The 19561-nt window shown below is 35.8% G+C and overlaps 3 protein-coding genes across 3 annotated transcripts; 1 reads left to right on the top strand and 2 right to left on the bottom strand.

Annotated features, from left to right (window-relative positions):
• The first annotated feature begins 840 nt into the window (after positions 1-840).
• LOC116135077 (mavicyanin) lies at positions 841-3105 on the top strand. The gene is made up of 2 exons (XM_031420774.1): positions 841-1138; positions 2493-3105. Exons 1-2 carry the CDS (start codon positions 964-966, stop codon positions 2879-2881), a joined length of 564 nt encoding a protein of 187 aa, XP_031276634.1. The 5' UTR covers positions 841-963; the 3' UTR covers positions 2882-3105.
• An 8653-nt stretch (positions 3106-11758) lies between these two features.
• Positions 11759-14047, bottom strand: LOC116135069 (sugar transport protein 8-like). Its single transcript, XM_031420765.1, has 4 exons — positions 13939-14047; positions 13032-13351; positions 12315-12941; positions 11759-12211 (listed from the first exon to the last, which is right to left on the bottom strand). The coding sequence occupies exons 1-4, from the start codon at positions 14045-14047 to the stop codon at positions 11759-11761; spliced, it is 1509 nt and encodes a 502-aa protein (XP_031276625.1).
• A 3033-nt stretch (positions 14048-17080) lies between these two features.
• On the bottom strand, positions 17081-18902 carry LOC116135068 (sugar transport protein 8). The gene is made up of 4 exons (XM_031420764.1): positions 18770-18902; positions 18355-18674; positions 17644-18270; positions 17081-17551 (listed from the first exon to the last, which is right to left on the bottom strand). The coding sequence occupies exons 1-4, from the start codon at positions 18900-18902 to the stop codon at positions 17081-17083; spliced, it is 1551 nt and encodes a 516-aa protein (XP_031276624.1).
• Between the last annotated feature and the right edge of the window lie 659 nt (positions 18903-19561).

Raw genomic sequence — 19561 nt, 5'->3', positions numbered from 1 at the left:
TTTGATTGTTAAGTAAGGAAATATATAAGAGAGTGAGTCCATTTTTGGAGAAGGACAAGTCCAGTCATACTCATATAATATGAGTTGGTGAAGTAATTAAAACAACTTCCTGTAGGGGTCATTTCGGTTAAATTTTTTTTGAAACATTATTGTACATCAACAGTTCGACCAACTGGGGAGAGTGTGTATATGAAAACATTAATGTCTATGAAAACGTAACGTGGTGAAGGAGAGTTTTAGAAAGCAAGTCTGTTGGAAGAGTAATGGCCAACCCCATCATAACACCCACCAATAATACTAATAATAAAATAATAAAAATTGTCATCATAGTCTCTCGGTTTGCAGTTGAAGATGAACTTCCACCGCCAATTTTATTTTTTATTTTTTAATGATAAGAGTGTTGTAGCTAACTTATGTGTACTTTAATTAATTTTCTAGAATTTTGAAATTAATAATCGGATAAGTCTCCAATGACCACCTCTATTAACAATCGAAGTAGATCAAATTCAATATCTTTTATGTAATATATCCAAACCCAGTAGTGGTTAAACCACTACCATTTTTTGCCACCATTCTCGGACATTCTTTCCTTTCAAGGCTTTTTTTCAACCATAACCTTAAAAATACATTATCATGTGCGAAACAGCTAACATTTTGTTAAATAATTAATTTAATGTTTCCATAATGTCAATTACAATATCTTGGGTCTCATTCTTTTTCTTTACTAACAGAAGGATTAATACATTAACACGTGTCATTAAAATAAAGCCAAATCTTGGGCCATTTGTTAGTTTCCAATAAAAACGGTGCTAAAGTGTTTAATGACAAAAATAGGGGGACCAAAATAAAGTCCAGAAATGATATTCCAACGGCCAAATCCAAACCAGTGAGTTGAAACGGTTTATAAAAGCTTACACATAAAAGCTCCCTCAATTCTCACAAGCTGATCACTGAATTTTAGACATGGCCTTGGAGAAGAGATCTCTGCCTCTGGTTGTTATGCTTACCTTGTTTTTGTTGAAGGTTTCCAATGCAGCTGTGTACAAAGTTGGAGACTCTGGTGGCTGGACCACCATTGGCAATATTGATTACAAGCAATGGGCTGCTACCAAAACCTTTCAACTTGGTGACACTATCCGTAAGTTTATTTCCCTTTGTTTTTCTTCCCCTCTAATTGCTCATATGTTGTTATAAAACTAGTTCATTCCTAATTATAATATTTGTTGTCAATGTTATTTGGTAATTTCCAGGAATTGAGTTTGTTTTTCTGGGTTAAAGTCTCTGTTTTGATATAATTTTGGTAGCTTCTGACTCCCCAATATCTCTCTTTTTAAGTGAAGCTCCTCTGTGAGAATGCCTGATTTCTGAAGATCAAGTCTTAATGAGCCCCTAATTAATTAACAATTGTCTTGCTCTCCAATCTGCTACTGTTTAAGTTTGTCTACATCTCTCTTCAGAACTGGAGATAGTGGTTTCCTTCAAGATTCCAATTTCAATAGATCGTAGTTCATACAGTGCTTCTAAAAGATGTATATTGGCGATATTGACCCAGTTTTGTTGTTTCTTTTTGTTTTGGCTTTAGGAAATTCCGCTTTCAGAGTCTAAGTCCTTTGCCAGTTTGCCTAGTCCATCAGAAAAAAAGTAAACTTCCTTTGTTAATGAGTTGTGCATGGAACTGAGTTGCAAGTGGCAAACACCAGATGGCTGAAGTCTAACATCTCTTCTCTGTGTCATAAATGCCAACCGTAGTGTCGTTGGTTCCTGGTTATGGTGGGCCATCACCATGTACATGTGCTTCCACGATAAAAAATCTCTCTTCCCATTCTTGCACGCTTCAATGATGGACGCTTTTGTCTTGGCACAGCAAACCCCACCTAACTTTTTCACTCACTGCCTATTTTTCTCCATGGTGGGGTTCAATATATTGACAATGTCTGTGGGGCATCAGATCCATTAACGAACCATGGAACTGTTATTTATTTTCTTTTTTCAACTTTTGCGTTTGGGCCTCTTGGATTTCAACATTTTTCTTTACTTGGTTTGTTTTTATGTAGAAAAGTATAAACTCAAATGCCACTTTCATGCTGTAAGGGTTATTTCTATTCATCTCACGGATAAACTAGTTGGTAACTATTCAGTCATTATTGCAAAAACAAAGTCCTGCTTACAATCATAGGACAGAAATCTTGCAGTGGGATGTGTCTAATTTCAGAAACCTTCATCATATATATCAAGAAATTTATTCAGAAGTAGGACCACACTGAAATGAATAGAATCTTTGATTATGTTTGGGGTTATAAACTCGCTGGACTGCTGTCAGATGTAGCCTTGTAATGTTGTCATATGTTGATCTAGTCAAAATAATTATTTCTGAAGGAGAATGCATGACTGTATTTTCGGTTTGTGCACTCATTTCATACTTTCTTGTCGCAATCCTAATTTGTTATACAGTTTATTGATTGGGGTGTCTTTATGTTTGAATTGGATGCCAGTTTTCGAGTACAATTCTCAGTTTCACAATGTGATGCAAGTGACTCATGCTATGTACAGAGCATGCAATGCTTCAGCCCCTTTGGCCACTTACACTACTGGCAATGACTCCATCACAATTAAAACTAAAGGGCACCACTTCTTCTTCTGTGGCGTCCCGGGACACTGCCAAGCTGGACAAAAGGTTGACATTAACGTGCTTCGCACAAGTGATCAACCGGCTGCAGCTCCTTCGGGTGCAGTGTCCTCTCCTCCTTCCGTCCCTGCAGCAAAAGTTCCAGGGCCTTCTCCGAATAATGCTGTCTCATTGAAAACTTTGACATCTCTTCTTGGTAAGTTCGGCTTGACAATGGTCGTAGTTTTGCTATTTTTGTCTTCAGGCCTTAGTTAGCGTAGCTTGTGAGCTATTTGGAGGTGGTGTTGTGTTGAACTATTTTGAGGCCTCTGGGGTGTAAGATTTCGTTTTGTGTTCCGGCAACAATGTCGAGAATATAGTCAAATGGATCGTTTTACTACACTAGAAAAATAACATCTGTAGAGAAGTTTTATCAAATTTGCTCATTCTTATTGATTATATGCAGCAATTTGTTATTCATACCTACAGTGTCGTAGAATTTTCGTAAATGAATTGCTTTAGACTTTCTTTTATTAAAGCATGGGAACAAACTGATTATCTTTGCTTGCACGTACCTCCTAACTATTATAACATGAATGAAAATGATTTCTCATTTTCCCATGGCATCGCACTATTCATAGTTATAAAGCAGAGTAAACGACTTTTTCCACCCAAATAATAGATTAATAACATTTTTCACCTACATATTTTTAAAATACCACTTTTCCACCCAAATGACACCTTTTAATGACACTTTCCCACATAGCTCGCCAATCGCTGCCCGATTTCGGTATCGTTGCAACCCCAAACCACCACATTTCTCTTTCTCGACCATCACTCATCAAAACCTCTCAAACATTACTCCTATCGACCCCGTTAATCGTCGGCAATAGAGCGATTAGGGTTTACGCAACCGTCTATCCCAAGTCAAGTTCTGACCAATTACAACCACCGAAATCTAACATTTCACCACCAAAAAACTTACTGGCCTCTCCTCTTCAAAAGCCTCAATAGAATAGACTGAGGAGGTGTTTGTCTAAGCTTATAAGCTGATCAAACTAGCTTATAAGCTCTAAAATTAAGCTGACCTATTTGTTTATAACATTTTTTAGCTTATAAGTTGAGCTTATAAGCAAAAAAAAAAATAAGTTGGGGGGGAGATACTTTTTTTTTTTTGGCTTATAAGCACTCTGCTTATAAGCTAGTTTGACCAAATATATCACCACATTATCCTTGTTTAATTTTAAAATTCCTTAGTATACCATTGTTTAATGTAGTACCTTTTTTAGTCATTTTATAATAAAATATACTTATAAGCCACATTTTACCAAACACGTCAACTACTTATCAGTCACTTATAAGTATTTTAACTAAACACGTAATTACTTAAAATTTCAAATGCTTATAAGCTAAAATTAGCTTATAAGCACTTGTTGCTTATAAGCTATTTTTCATAAGCTCAGACAAATACCCCCTGAGTTTGCTCTCTATTCGCTATTAAATTAAAAAGTGTATTTTTTAGGGTGAAAAAGTGGTATTTTAAAAGTTCATAAATGTAAAAGTGTCATTAAACAATTAGATGAGTGGGAAAAAGTCATTAAGCCTTATAAAGCAAAACAAATCATCTCAAATAATTTAAACATCTAGAAACTCATGCATGATCAATCATAATACAGGCCAGGAAAGAATTAATTACAGTGCTCTTTGAGAACTTTACTCAATTCAATGATATTGATTTGTTTGTCAACTTGAGCATGAGTCATTAAAGAATTTGCAGAGACTTGTGACAATCCTCCGTACTATAATGATTTAACGACTTTCTCAACTAAATAATGATTTAACGACTTTTTCTCAACCACAAACATGGTAAGGTTTGGCCAAATCCCAACTTTATCCTGGTACCATTTATTTCATATTTCTACCCTTAAATTAATATTATAAGTTAATTTTAAATTTTGACTCCTGCCCTTTATCATCCTGCCCTTTATTTTTATTTCACCCCACCCCACCCAACCACCATCACCCTCACCATGCAGCCACCACCACCACCCGCCAAACCCATTCGACTGCCGTTGAGGCCCAATTTGGCCTGATTCCAACGCTGATTGACAAACCCAACACCACCATTAGGATCCTCTCATCTCCCTCTCCAAAACCCCTCCACTTCTAGCTCCAATTCCGGTTGTTCTCCCTCTCCAAAACCCCTCCATTTCCAGCTAGGGGTGTGCAAAACTGGATATATGATCCAGTTTGCCTATTGATTTGATTCAATTTTTCGGATCGGGATAAAAACTGATCCGAATCCGATCTAGTTTCTGACTGATCCGATTTTGATCTGATTCGAAAATTCAAATCAAATCAAGTAGATATCCAGTTTTGATCCGATCCGAAAATTCAGAACAAATCAAGTGGATATCTGGTTTTGATTCGAATTTGAAATGTCTCTTTTGACAGCAATGCTGAAGGACGTTAATGGCTTTCTCCCTACCTGTCTCTAGCCTACTCCAATATCAACAGCCACATACCCACACCATTACCATCACCATTACCATCACCATCACCATCACCATCACCATCACCATCATTGATCAACACCACCCACCACCATCACCATCTTCAAAAAAAAGAAAAAAAAAAAAATCATCACTACAAAATATCAAACTACAATCAAGAAACCTATACCCTTATCAAATCAATCTATAAAGAACACAAACAACAAATGACTTTGCTATTTTGAGAAACATCCATTTGAGTTGCTTGATTAACAGATAGATCTTCTGCAGAGAAACTTGAATGACTTCAGAATGCTCATGTTCCAAGCTTGGTTGGTTTTCATCTTCAGTTCTTTTGCAAATTAGAATTGTCTGTAATCTCATCCTTGGGAGATGTCTCAAAACTGCCACATTCACGACCATTGTTGAAACAGAAACAATACTTTTGAAAGGTGAAGCTATTAGGGGCAAGTGGGCATGCAAGTTGTTTAGGGGAGGAGGTGATGGGAAGTAAAAATGGTGGAAACGTTTCTAGGTTTTATACATTTTATAAATTTAATTTTTAATTTTCATTAATATTTAATATTATTAATTATTAATCTTTTATATGGATTTTTATTATACAATTGGGCCTTAAATCAAACCATTTTATTATAGAATTGGGCCTTGGGGAAATCAATCTAACGTATATAAAAACAAAATCTTGATATGGATTCAGATATCCAATTTTTTTGAAAAGCTAATCTGGTATCCGATCTGAAAATCCAGATCTTTCAAAATTTTGATTTGAATCCATCCGATCCAGATTTTCGGATATCCTGTTTTTCGGATCGGATTAGATCGGATACAAAGTGGATATTGGATATCGGATTTTTTTGCACACCCCTACTTTCGGCTCCAAGTCATAGTCTATTAGGCCTGATTCCGATGGTTTTCCTACTCCAAAATCCCACTACTTAACACCATTGGCCTCTCCACTTCCTCTTGAACAAAACCCCTACTAGCACTGACCACCTTTGCTTCCCAATCGCTGGCCGTCACTTGTTGCAATTCGCGACCAAACCACCCTATTTCCAAATGGGGTTTTGGAGAGGGAGATGAGAGGATCCTGATGGTGGTGTTGGGTTGGTCAATCGGCTTTGGAATCAGGTCAAATTGGGCTTGAACAACGGTCGAGTGGATTTAGTGGGTGGTAGTGGTGGTGGTGGATGATGAGTGTGATGGTAGTTAGGTGGGGTGAAATAAAAACGAAAGAAAAGGATGGTAATTGCACAAGTTAAAATTTAAAATTAACTTACAGTGTTAATTTAAGGGTGGGAATATGGAATAAATGAAACAAGAGCCGTATGAACTTGGGATTTGGCTAGACCTTGGGTGGGAACATGTCTTTTGCTCTAACCATAAAAACCTTTGCAATCAGATGAATATTTTGCTTCAAATTATATTTATACATCGTTCAATTTTGCACAAACTAGACGTTCAAAAGTCAAAACTACAAAATTAAACCAAATGGTTGAATGAAAAGATCTCGATTTTATACATTGGTAATCGTAATAGGTTTAGAGGAATAATGACTGCTAATTAATTGCTTATGTACGAAAAATCAACTCCACTTCATATGAATCAAAACAAAATCCAACCCTAAACCTCATTCGATCATTTTGTTTCTAAAGATACCAATTCCTTATTTTTTTGAAGCTTTTTTATGACATCAAATCAAGTGTTTTATTCTTTCGGCTTCTGCTGCGAGGGCTTGGTTGAGTTGTCGAGTTGATTGTTGTGAATGTGTTATTGTTGTTGCGTCATCTATAGCAATTTTAAGGTATGTGTTTTCTTGTTCTTCGAATGATTCTAATTTACAAAGAATATTGCGGTGAATTCTAACTGTTGGATCAAATGCCAAAGAGAATTTCAATTTTGGCTTGGATTATGCATTTTCTTCTTGTTAAGATTTTAATCTCTGCATTGTAACACACACGAGCTATTTATTGAGCATTTTTAATAATGCTTTTGTTATGAACAACTTGCTAGAGTTAGTATTTTTTGCTGCCTTGACCTTGATTGCCTTTCATGAGTTAATGTCTTATTTTATTTAAGTCAATGTGTAATTGATCATTGTTGTAAGTTACTCGATCGTCCTTTTAATGGTCGTTAGAGATCTGTTAATTTTTTTCCTATCCAAAAACATAACTTGAAGTTGAAACGTTGGGCACTGGCGGCATGGCCTTTGGCCTGCATGTTGCACGCTCAATGTTGAAGGTTGATAATATGTTTCATTTGCTTTAATCTTATATGGTTTTGCGGTCTAGACCTGTCTTTTTTCTTTCGTGGTCTTGCAGCTCCCCCTATGGCCATCAATCGTTCTCAAACACTGAGAAAGGGAAAAAAAACACAAGAAGCTTAGGAAGGAGGCAACCACTTCCTCACCCAAGTTTCCAGAGGGGACTGCCATGAGCGGCGATAAGACCATTAGCACGGCTCAATCTTCTTAGGGCCTTCCAACAATTCTTCGAGAACCATTAATGCTGGTCGTACCCAACCAAGCTCTTTCTAACTGGGATCATCCAACATCCGACCCAACTACTAGATTAGATAGTGGTTGCCCTATGGCGTTTGGCTCTTTTGGACATACCTTTCCAGGAATTGGCTCTAATGTTGATGAGCAGGTTTTACCTCCCGAGACTAGGCACTTTTGCGAGGGGCTTTCTAAGTCCCTCATTCCTTTTGACACGATAATTACCCTTGATATTTTGAGTACCCAAGCCATGTTGAAGTTGGTAGTTGGCCTCCTCTTGAAGGTAAGTTTCTCTTATCTTTTGGACTTTTTTTTGAGATTTTATTTAGACTTGTTGGTAGCTTTATCACCTGATGACTTTTGTGGTAAGTTCTACCAAACCAAATGGATGTCGCTATTGTGGAGGCAACAACAAAAAAGTCTTTTGACGAAGCAATGAGAGAGATTTCCAGGCTCAAGAAGAAGAAAAGGGAGCTCAAGGAGCGACTTAAGGGAATATATGCCGACCTTCTTGAGAAAAAAGATTAGTCTCCAAGTTATAGAGGAGGCCAACAACATTATTTTGGATAGGGATAAGGAGATGGCCATATTAAAAGGGAACAAAAGGCAATTTGAAGAGAGATATTTCAATGGATGTTCACTGCTATAAGAGAACTAATGAGTATCATAGCTTTGAAGATGACACTTATCTCAAAGCCTTAAACGATGCCATGCGTGTTATCTCAACTAGGAATCCTGGCATGGATTTCTCTTATGTTGTTGAGATGGTGAACCTTAAGCCTGACCCTAGCACATAGCCAGAGCCAAGCAATTTTATCCCTTTTGTGGCCCAGGATGACCACTATGAAGATGCTTGGGATACCACCAAGTCCAACCGCAAAAGGGAGGATGCGATGAAGAGAGCTTAGGAAGAGGCGTCTAACACAAGTGGGGGTAGCAGTGAAGATGATGCAGAGACTTTTTCATCTCACCCAGAAGATGAACGTCAACTTGGAAGTGGTGGGAATGGAGGTTAGAAGGGTCAAGGTGATGGTAAGGATACCCCCAATGCTTAGAGGCTAGCATCCACATGCATCATTAAGGAGCTCGCTCACCCTTGGTGACTTGGCATTAAATCCTTTCCCTTTTCCTTATGTTTTTTCTGTACATTTTGGCTACTTGGACTTTTGTTGGTGTTTGTAGGGGATTCACTACCTCGCTTGGATTTATTTCAAATCGACAGGTTAAGGGGTTGGCAACCCAATGCTTATTATCTTTGTTGGACTCTTCTATTTTTACGCTGAGGAATATGGCTCCTATTATTGCATGTTTACTTTTTAACAAGTCTTAAGGTTTTGTTTCGTCGAGTTGCTATGGCTTGTCCTCTTCTTTTATAAAGGACTAGTTTGTGGATAGCCATGGCCGCTAGCATGTGGTGTTGATAGCCTGCACTTCCCTCTATTGTTGAGGTGGGCAATCATATGGGTGACGAGAGGCTAAGTACTTTGCCTTTTCACACTTGGGGAATTTGCTTGATTGATTATCTCATGACCTAAGCTTGATCTCCTTAATTTGGAGTCACATGGCAACTGAAGAAGTCTTCCATTAAACCCAAAATTGGAATTATTCAAAAGTTATTATCAGTGTGACAATAGAAACAACTGAAGCTACAATTACTGTAATCAAAGTTGTTTAACACATTTACTTCTCCCTTTCTCACATGCCACTATGAGTGGCCTCTTATTGTACCCCTAATTGAGCCAAACATCTTGACCTCATAGTTGTTGGGACCGACTACCATAATTAATATTTTCTACTGTAGAGTTGAGGGCTGGGAGATCTGTCCACCTGGAACCCAACCCTTTTTATGGATCTCACTTCTCCTCCATGGCTCTATCCCCTTCCTAGACGTCACCTCTTTCCCAATGACCACATTCTACTCTACTCTGTTGTAGAAATTTCTCATGTTACCCCTGAACTGCTCAATGAACATATGAAGTTCGAACTTTTGTTTTACTATACTACCACATTATAACTTTATAGGACCCTTGTTAGCAATCCTACTATTTCCCTGCCCACGTGAGATGATAGAAAGCGGCTTACCAAGGGAGGGTGTCCAACTCCTTATAAGCTACTGAACCCTCCCATTCCTTTCCAATGTGGGATCCTAACATCCTCCCACGCTTCGAGACCCAACGTCCACTTAACCCTCATATTCCTTTCCAATGTGGGATCCTAACATTCCCTTACGCTTCGAGACCCAACGTCCACGTTGGTCACTCTAGACGTCTTCACTCTACTCTGGGCAACTTCACTTACTACCTTTCAGTAGTAGCCCTTTCCCAGGTTACCCAGGTCACCCCTTCTGGAAGGTGGGGTCGAGCGAGGTTTGGCTTTGATACCAATTGGTAGAATTTGGGGCCTAAACCTTGGGTCAAGGGCTAGGTGGTTGGGTAAAATTCACCTTGGAAAATCGGCTTTCCAAGGGAAGGTGTCCAACTCCTTATAAACCACTTAACCCTCACATTCCTTTTCAATATGGGATCCTAACATGAGATGTGAGATTTTAGTTGGCACTAGGGAATTGTACTGGACGGCTATTCTGGAAGATGTATCCAAGAAAAATTCTTTCCGGTGATGTTTCCGGTGACGACTACTTCACCTGAAAATCCTGAGGATAATTGATGGCCTAGAGAAATGAAGACGCTTTGGTGGACCCTCGCTATTGGTATATAACAAATGCAAAACTACTGTATAACAATTACAGGCTATCAATAAATATGAAAGTTAATGAAATACAGCTGATCTGCCAAGCATTAGAACTAGCACTTACGGGTGTATAACTTGGCAAAGAAACTAAAGCAATTTTATTTGTCTCAAAATATTAATACCTCCATTCGTGTCCGCTAGATTTATGTTAAAAACAATGTTTTTGTTTTTGTTTTCTTTTTAATAAGTCTCTTCAACTTATAGATGTTGTATTGGAATTAGAAACAATGTAAAACATGGTTGTCTATCCAAAATATAATTAATTTTTCGAATCCTGTATCGTATATGTATCTTATAGGATACAATTTTTTCAAAAAAAAATAATAAATTTTATTTTTCTAATTTTATTTTATTTTTTTTGTGGAATGGTAAGAATTTTATAAAAAAGACAAAAAATGTATAAAAACGAGAGGCATATCCCAAGAGAAAGACTGATAAAACTCAGTCAAGAAAACACATGAAAGAAACCCACAAAGCCATAAATTGGCATAAAAGAGCACACAGACTCTCCACAAAACAAATCAGGAAGATGCCATAAACCACAAAGCCACAAACTAGCATAAAGAGCACGCAGGCTTCTCACAAAGCTAATCATCCCCACAAAACTAAAAATTTCTAAAAATTAATATCATCCCCAACATTAATTAACAAATTTTTTGATATTATTGGCTTTAAATTATGGTATTATATAATCAAAATTAATCATACAATTAAGAATCTATATTATTTTCTCTTAACCATTCATATCATTTCTAATATCAATGTCAATATTTATATCTTCACTTGTGTTATTATTATCATGCAAAATGGACACCACATCTTCTTTTTCACTTTCTCCATGCAAAATGAGTAAATTTAGGCGGGTTTTAGTGAACTAGGTTGGGTGTCGCAGATTCGACGTGAAAATTTTGTTGGGCCTTTGGCTCAAATTAATAAAGTTGTATCGATATTTTTAAGGATACGAACCGATACGTATCGTATCGTAGGATACATATTAACATATCGAAAAGTTTATCATACACTTTCTGATACGTATCGTTGATGACCTGTATCGAATCGTATCGTAGGATATATATCACATATCATAGGATACTAATAATCATGATGTAAAACATTTCATTTATGATTGATTATATCATCCCATGATCAGGCAAGCAAATTTCATAAAGAAATTGATTAATTACAAGATCATATGACATTATTTACATGTTATGTACGAGTAATAGGATAAAAAAAGTATTTATATTTTTGACAAGCCATGTCCAGCAAAGGTAAAAATATTCATCCAAACAAATTATTTCTTATATAATTAAGTTACCCCTAAAATCGTCCTCCTCTCCGAACTACAATACAATCTCTAGATTCTTTGCCCCAGAGTTTTTGCTTTCTTCATTAGCATCAAGCAACATTAGCCCCAGAATTTTTGTTTCCTTCATCAGCATCAACCATGAACCTCCTCCAGATTCGGTGCTGCTTCCAGACCCTCTCCAGCATGACATCAATCGGAACATTCTTTGTCTCCGGCAAAAGAAAGAGCGCGAAAAACCCCATGAATAAAATCCAAGCGGCAAAGAAGAAGAAAATGCCAGCACGCATATGGCACAACATTGATAAGAATACTTGAGCAATAAGAAAAGTGAAGAACATGTTTGAGCTGACAGCAAACGCGAATCCTGCAGTTCTCGTTTCGAGAGGGAATATTTCACTCGGTATCAACCAACCAAGCGGACCCCAAGACCATGCGAAAGCCATTACAAAAACGCACACAAATACCACCACCAAAATCGCACTTGTTTTTCCAAGTGAACCTGTAGTCTGCAATTGAGACTGTAGAATCGCTCCAATTATAACCTGCATTACATTATTTCATTGGTTAATGACCCCAAAAAAAAAAAAAAAAAAAACGATGAATATGATAAATGTATGAGCGGTAAATGAAAGAATAAAATCATACTTGGCTGATGAACATCTGGACGCAGGCTTGGAGAAGCAATTTTCTCCTGCCGGCTTTATCAACAAGGACAATCGAAACGAGGGTGCTAAGCACATTTACTATTCCAGTGATAACGGCAGACAACAAGGAAGCATCGTTCTTAAATCCCACAGTTTGAAACAAGACAGGTGAATAAAACATAATAGCATTTATTCCTGTAAATTGCTGGAAAACTTGCAACATCACGGAGATAATTAGCTGTGGCATGCTAGACAGCTTCATGAGTTCCTTGAATGGATGCTTCACTTGACTAGCTATATCACTAGCGAATTTAATTTGCTCAAACTCAGCGTCAACATCTTCTACACCCCGTATCTGTTTCAGTATTTTTTTCCCTGCTACATCCTTTCCACGCTCGATTAGGCTAGTTGGTGTCTCAGTGATTACAATGGAACCTATAAACAGAATACAGGCTGGCACACCGGCTAGCCCCAGAGAAATTCTCCACCCGTATGGATGCACCATTGACGTTAAATAATTTACAATATTTGCAATTAATATCCCTACAGTTACAAGAAGCTGGAAGAGAATATTCACAGCTCCACGGTACTTCACAGGGGCTATCTCTGACAAGAATAAAGGAACGGCCTGTGTATATGCACGGAAAATTAGATTTGCTTTAACAAAAAAAAAATTATGTATAATGTAAAGAATTTCGGTTATCTAGTGATCATATACCTCATTGCCAAAACCGACTCCCATGCCGAGAAGAATCCTACCAACAATGAGCATCCAGATTTTTTTAGCACCGGCACTTAAGGCAGCTCCGGCAAGAAAAAAGGAAGATGCAACTAGAATAGTGGGTTTTCGACCGAATTTGGTGCACACCTTGGATGCAACAAAGCTTGCAAATATAGCAGCAAGGTATAATGAAGATGTAAAAAGCTGAAGGTATTGATTATCATATTTGCAATAATTGTTTTCCTTAGCATGCAGCTTTCTTTCATGGACCTTAGGAAAGAACTCAATCAAGAAATCATCCATGGCCGTCACTCCACCTATAATCAAAATGGACTGTTATATTGGTATACCAATAAATGTCCGCATAATACTTAAACGGAAATATTTAAAACAATATTTAATTGAAATTCTCCATCTAGTAAGATAATATTTTTATCATAATTTAAGGCACGTAATAAGAAAACAATTTTATAAAATTATTTTTCACTTAAAATATTCATTACAAACTACTAAAAGAAAAATATTTCCCATAATTTGAAAGCTTTTTCACAGTGCAAAATAAGCCATCACGCCATTGATGAGTGATTTTTTTTTTTCTACTATAGTAAAGAAGATGGTTAAAATCTTTAACGCGTAATATTCATACTGAGGATAACTCATGGATTAAATATGTGGAACTCAATCACTGATTTATAAACCAAAGTTCAAAATAACCTAAATAAATTTTATGTGACAAGAATCCATACGTACATAGAATCAATCTCCGAATTATATATATTGCATAAAATTATTGATAGAATCTCTTTCTCTTACAGAGGGTGTCGTAATCCAAGACTTGTTTATTTAAAAACAATATAGTTTAGATTATACATACTGTACTAGAGATAAAGATAGGAATTAATACCTGAAATTCCAATGTCGTAGCCAAACATAAGGCCGCCGGAGGCTGCAAGAATCCAACAGACAATGACATATATTGTGATTTTTGAGTTGAAATTCTCGGTAGCACTCATGTTTATCTCTAGAAACTCGCTAATCAAATATCGAAGGAAATAAACATAGAAGTTATGTAAAACGAGAAGATTACCAGCATACTTGCTTGAAGAAGCTATAGGTTTTCACTGAGTATAAATAGGTGCTTTAATTAGTTAGAAATTAAAACTAATGAATGATTTTGTGATTTTTTATATAATTATTTTTTGGTTTATAATTATAAGTTAGCGACATAGACGCGATTTAATTTGCAACTTAACTGTAATCCATATAGCTGTCTTATCACTTGTCATTAAGTTGTAGATATGTATCTCCAGTTATCTTAAAAAGGAAAGCCAGGATATCATACACACATATATATATAGTAGTATAGATTTAGTGAAATTAGTATTACAATTATACAGCAATCAAAATTTAGGTTGGCAAAAGTTCTATATTATATTATGTTACGATTACATGAAGTGTTTGTAGCTTAATCAATTTCATACAACAAATAATTTGATGACATAAATTGTAATTGACTGACAATTGATCAATTATTCTAAACATAAATTGAACTTGTACGTTTGGAGATTTGAAACCTAGTTACAGAGGTAAACAATTGTCTAATTAATGGTATGAGTATAATTTATGAGATGAAATAATTGGAATATTTGAGCTCGAAAGCTAGGATATTAATACTACATCATTTGGACTGCTCATGTATAGATTAACACAAACTTTAAATGTATTATGAGTAAAAGATTTTTTCCCACCAAAGTTTGCCTTAATGAACTTTCTACCTATAAAGTTTTAAAATACCACTTTTCTACCCAAAATTAATATTTAATTACTACCCAAAACCGATTCCAATCGATTTCGATGACAAAAATTCTCTCTGTCACTACCATTTGAACATCTGGTCTTTTCTCTACAAAATTAGTTTCACTTTGACACTTGATTTCTTACCGATTATCAGCCACCGCAAAACTAGGGTTTCTTGTTCTTAGATGATTTCCAGTTAATTCTGGTAGCGAATATTCAATTGGTCACCACCGTTCGATTCACCGGCCTCCACTCTACAAAACCTCTCTTACCTTGGCTCCTGATAATGTTTCGAACGCTGACTGAGAAATTGAAGTGTATTTTAGGTATTAACGGAATATAAACTTTGGGTGGAAATTGGTATTTTGAAACTTTTTGGTTGGAAAAATGTCGTTAAGGCAAACCTTGGTTGGGAAAAGGTTGTTTAATTATTCAATGTATTATTATTCTGTGGTTAGAATATAGAAATCAGAACAAATTAAAGCATGTGGATGATTGGATATAGAATTAGAAATGTTTAATACTGTGCGTATTAAGCAATATAGACCGTTCTGCAAATAAAATGATATGATCCTAGATAACTATCTTTAGATAAACACAACCCTTTTATTAACCAAATTAGCTAACTAATTGAACTATTGAAGAGTGATGCTATCGACTCTCCGAGACCTATTATCAAATAAGACCTCATTTCTAGATAAACCCCTTTATTATGTTTAAAGATTAATTTAACTTCTAATTAAAGATACTCTTAATCATTTCAACATTATTCTCAATAAGTACAATTTTTTTTTTTAACCCCTTTTTCTCTTCTGCACTTAAAAAAAAAAAAATTAATTTTCCTTCTTTCCCACCATCACTTCCTGCTTGAGATTAACCAATTAAGAATTGATGGCTGAAATTTAATATTTTTTGAATCTTTCACAACACAATATATATAACAAAAGAAAAAATTATTCGAAATAAAGATAAAACTTCTTTGANTGTGGTTAGAATATAGAAATCAGAACAAATTAAAGCATGTGGATGATTGGATATAGAATTAAAAATGTTTAATACTGTACGTATTAAGCAATATAGACCGTTCTGCAAATAAAATGATATGATCCTAGATAACTATCTTTAGATAAACACAACCCTTTTACTAACCAAATTAGCTAACTAATTGAACTATTGAAGAGTGATGCTATCGACTCTCCGAGACCTATTATCAAATAAGACCTCATTTCTAGATAAACCCCGTTATTATGTTTAAAGATTAATTTAACTTCTAATTAAATATACTCTTAATCATTTCAACATTATTCTCAATAAGTACAATTTTTTTTTTTAACCCCTTTTTCTCTTCTGCACTTAAAAAAAAAAAAATTAATTTTCCTTCTTTCCCACCATCACTTCCTGCTTGAGATTAACCAATGAAGAATTGATGGCTGAAATTTAATATTTTGTGAATCTTTCACAACACAATATATATAACAAAAGAAAAAATTATTCGAAATAAAGATAAAACTTCTTTGATCTAGGTCTTTCCAATTCAATGATTTCTTTTTGCCGTTTTTATTAATTTAATCTAAGGATATATTTGTAATATGAAATTATATATTTTTTTTAATTGGGTGCTTAATAGGTAATTGGTGCAGTGCCATAATATTATATATATTAAGATTTAAGTGTGTTATAGCAGTAGATTCATATATATATGACCGATACATTAATTAAGGATTGATTAATTTCCTTAATTTTGTAATTGAATTAAGTGTATGTAAATTAATGCCACCGCTCATAAGTGCAAATCATGGGATTAGAGCGCAAGAAATTAATTAATTTTGTTTTGTGACTTGTTATATACAGTATATAGAAATAATAATATTCAAGCTCATGTGAATTTGGATATCAGTGAATTATTAAAAGCTAATAGATCAGATCTGTGAACAAATTAACAATAACTATCAATCTCAATGCTTTATTACCATTAATTCAACTACTTATGGGTAAGAGAAACTAAAATCAAATCAAGAAAAGGTAAAACCTCGACGACTTGATGGGAATGATCAAAAGGTGGAAATAATTTGTTCTCTGTAACATCAAATTATTATAGTGGTAACTCGTCCCAAACTTGTTTATTCATGAATTGAATATGATGGTGATGAAGGAAGGGAAAAGAATTTAATTATGGAGACGACTGATTTTGTTTTTTTCCTTACAAAGTATGGGTGAGAAAATAATACAGGAGAGGTTGATGTTGATTATCATGTCATGGTTTGATGAGCAAGGTCACTCTTTCGTGGCTTAAGTTCCGTTCCATCCAAATGAGTCATGTATCTTTTCCAGAACCAATGTTGTTTCCAGACTCTCTCGACCATGGCGTCGACTGGAACTCCTTTTGTTTCTGGCAAGAAGAAAATGGAAAACATGCCCATTACCAAAATCCATGCAGCGAAGAAGAAGAAAATACCCGCTTGCATTGAGCAAAGCATTGACAGGAAAGCCTGTGCAATAATGAAAGTGCAAAGCATGTTCGTGCTGACAGCGAAGGCGAAACCAGATGTTCTAGTTTCAACAGGGAAGGTCTCGCTGGGAATGAGCCATCCAAGAGGTCCCCATGACCATGCAAAACCAGCTACGTATATACACACTAGAAACACCACAGCCATTGCTTGTTTTGGCTCCAGATTCCCGGTGGGTTTCAAGCCTATCACTAGAATAATACCGATAATAGTCTGCAACCAAACACATAACATGTTAAAATCAATTAGGGTCGTTTGATACGGTTTCTTAGAAGTGGAGTTTATACGAGAACATAGATATATACCTGCGTAACGAACATCTGCACAGAAGCTTCAATAAGCAAAAGTTTTCTACCAATTCTATCCACTGCATAAATAGAGACCAATGTGCTAGCCACATTGACAATTCCAGTGATGACAGATGAGAGAAGAGATGCATCATTCCCAAATCCAACGGTCTGAAATAGAACTGGTGCGTAAAACATGATAGCATTGATACCAGAGAATTGCTGGAAAACTTGCAAGATAATTGCGATGACTAGTGGTGGTCGGCTTTCACGCTTCATGAGTTTTCGATATGGGTTTGTTATTTGTTTAGCTTGGTCGCACGCAACAACAATAGAATCAAACTCCAGATCCACATGGTCGACGCCACGGATCTTCTTCAGGACTGCCTTTCCTTCCTCAAGTTTATTGCGCTCGATAAGGCTTGTTGGAGTCTCACAGATAGCCAAGGAACCTATACATAACATCAGGGCAGGAATTCCAGCAATAGCGAGTGAGATTCTCCATCCATAAGGATGAATTTTTGATGTCACGTAGTTCACCATGTTGGCTATGAATATCCCAATTGTTATAAAAAGTTGGAAGCTTATGTTAAGTGCCCCACGAATCTTCGCCGGAGCTAACTCGGAGAGGAAAAGAGGGACGGCCTATAATTCCATTAATTGCAAATTTAATATCAATCAATTAAGTAATATAATTAACATTATCAATTGTATGAATATAATTCTTACTTGATTCCCGAATCCAACTCCGAAACCAAGAGAAATTCTTCCAAAAATCAACATTTCCATATTTACGGCTGAGGCCGTTAAAACTACTCCGAGCAAGAAGAAAAGAGAAGCTATTTGCATGGTGGGTTTCCGACCTAACTTTGTACAACACTTTGAAGCTATAAAGCTAGCTACAAGAGCGGCAATGTACAAGCAAGAAGTAAACAATTGGAGAAACTGATTATCATATTTGCAGTAATTGTTTTCGAGGGCATGCGACTTCTTTTCATAAACAGCTGGGAAAAATTCCTTCAAGAAGTCATCCATAGCTGAAACACCACCTGCAATACAAAAAAAGAAAAATTACTTCAAATGTTTATATTCACTTTCACATCAAAATCAAAACATATTATATATATATATAAAAAACTTTAACCTGAAATTCCGATATCATAACCAAACATCAACCCTCCAAAAGCCGCAATAACGACACAAATAATAACTGTAAATGTTATTCTGCCTTCAAATTCCGGCATATCGCCTCCGGAAGTAACAATGGCCGGTGCCATTTTTGCCTCTCCAACCGTATATATATATATAGCACAAAGAAGTTGTTTTGTTATGTAACATAAACATACAGCGGAGAGGAGAAGGCAGAATGAAGAGAACTAATATACAAAAAGAATAGAACTGATGAGAAGGTTGCCGTGAAGATAGGTTCTTGCACGGAGTGGATTGTTTATATAACAAAGACACCCAAGTTGAAATACTAAAAACGGAATGGTTACATGCTTCTCGTTCTCCGCATGAATAGGAGCATGCTTTATAATTTAATGGCTAAAATTATTTTGGATAAATCTCCTAATCTGTAGGACGCTTTTTCCTCCTATGATTCTGAAGAATTGTGGTCATACATCTGTTAGCGACATATCTTGTTCTATAATAGTTCATTGCTATTTTATTTTATTTTATAAATTATTTAAACTAAGTAATTGTTTATAATTTTCATTTTAAATGATTTAAGCTATTTTATTCTATATGGTTTTCACTTTAAGCTGGTAGCTTGAGAGGGCGAATCTTGTTCAAGCATTTCAGTTTGTCTTTACAAGAAACTTGCTAAACGGGTAGCAAGATTTTTTTTTTTTGGTTCATTTTAATTCTAACTTTGATATCAACCATTGGATCTTTTAAACCAAATCTAACGGCTGAAGCTTCCCAACGTAAGTTA

The sequence above is a fragment of the Pistacia vera genome, unplaced genomic scaffold, assembly GCF_008641045.1.
Source record: "Pistacia vera cultivar Batoury unplaced genomic scaffold, PisVer_v2 Contig293, whole genome shotgun sequence".
Lineage (NCBI taxonomy): Eukaryota > Viridiplantae > Streptophyta > Magnoliopsida > Sapindales > Anacardiaceae > Pistacia > Pistacia vera.
This window is presented reverse-complemented; position numbering and strand designations above follow the sequence as displayed.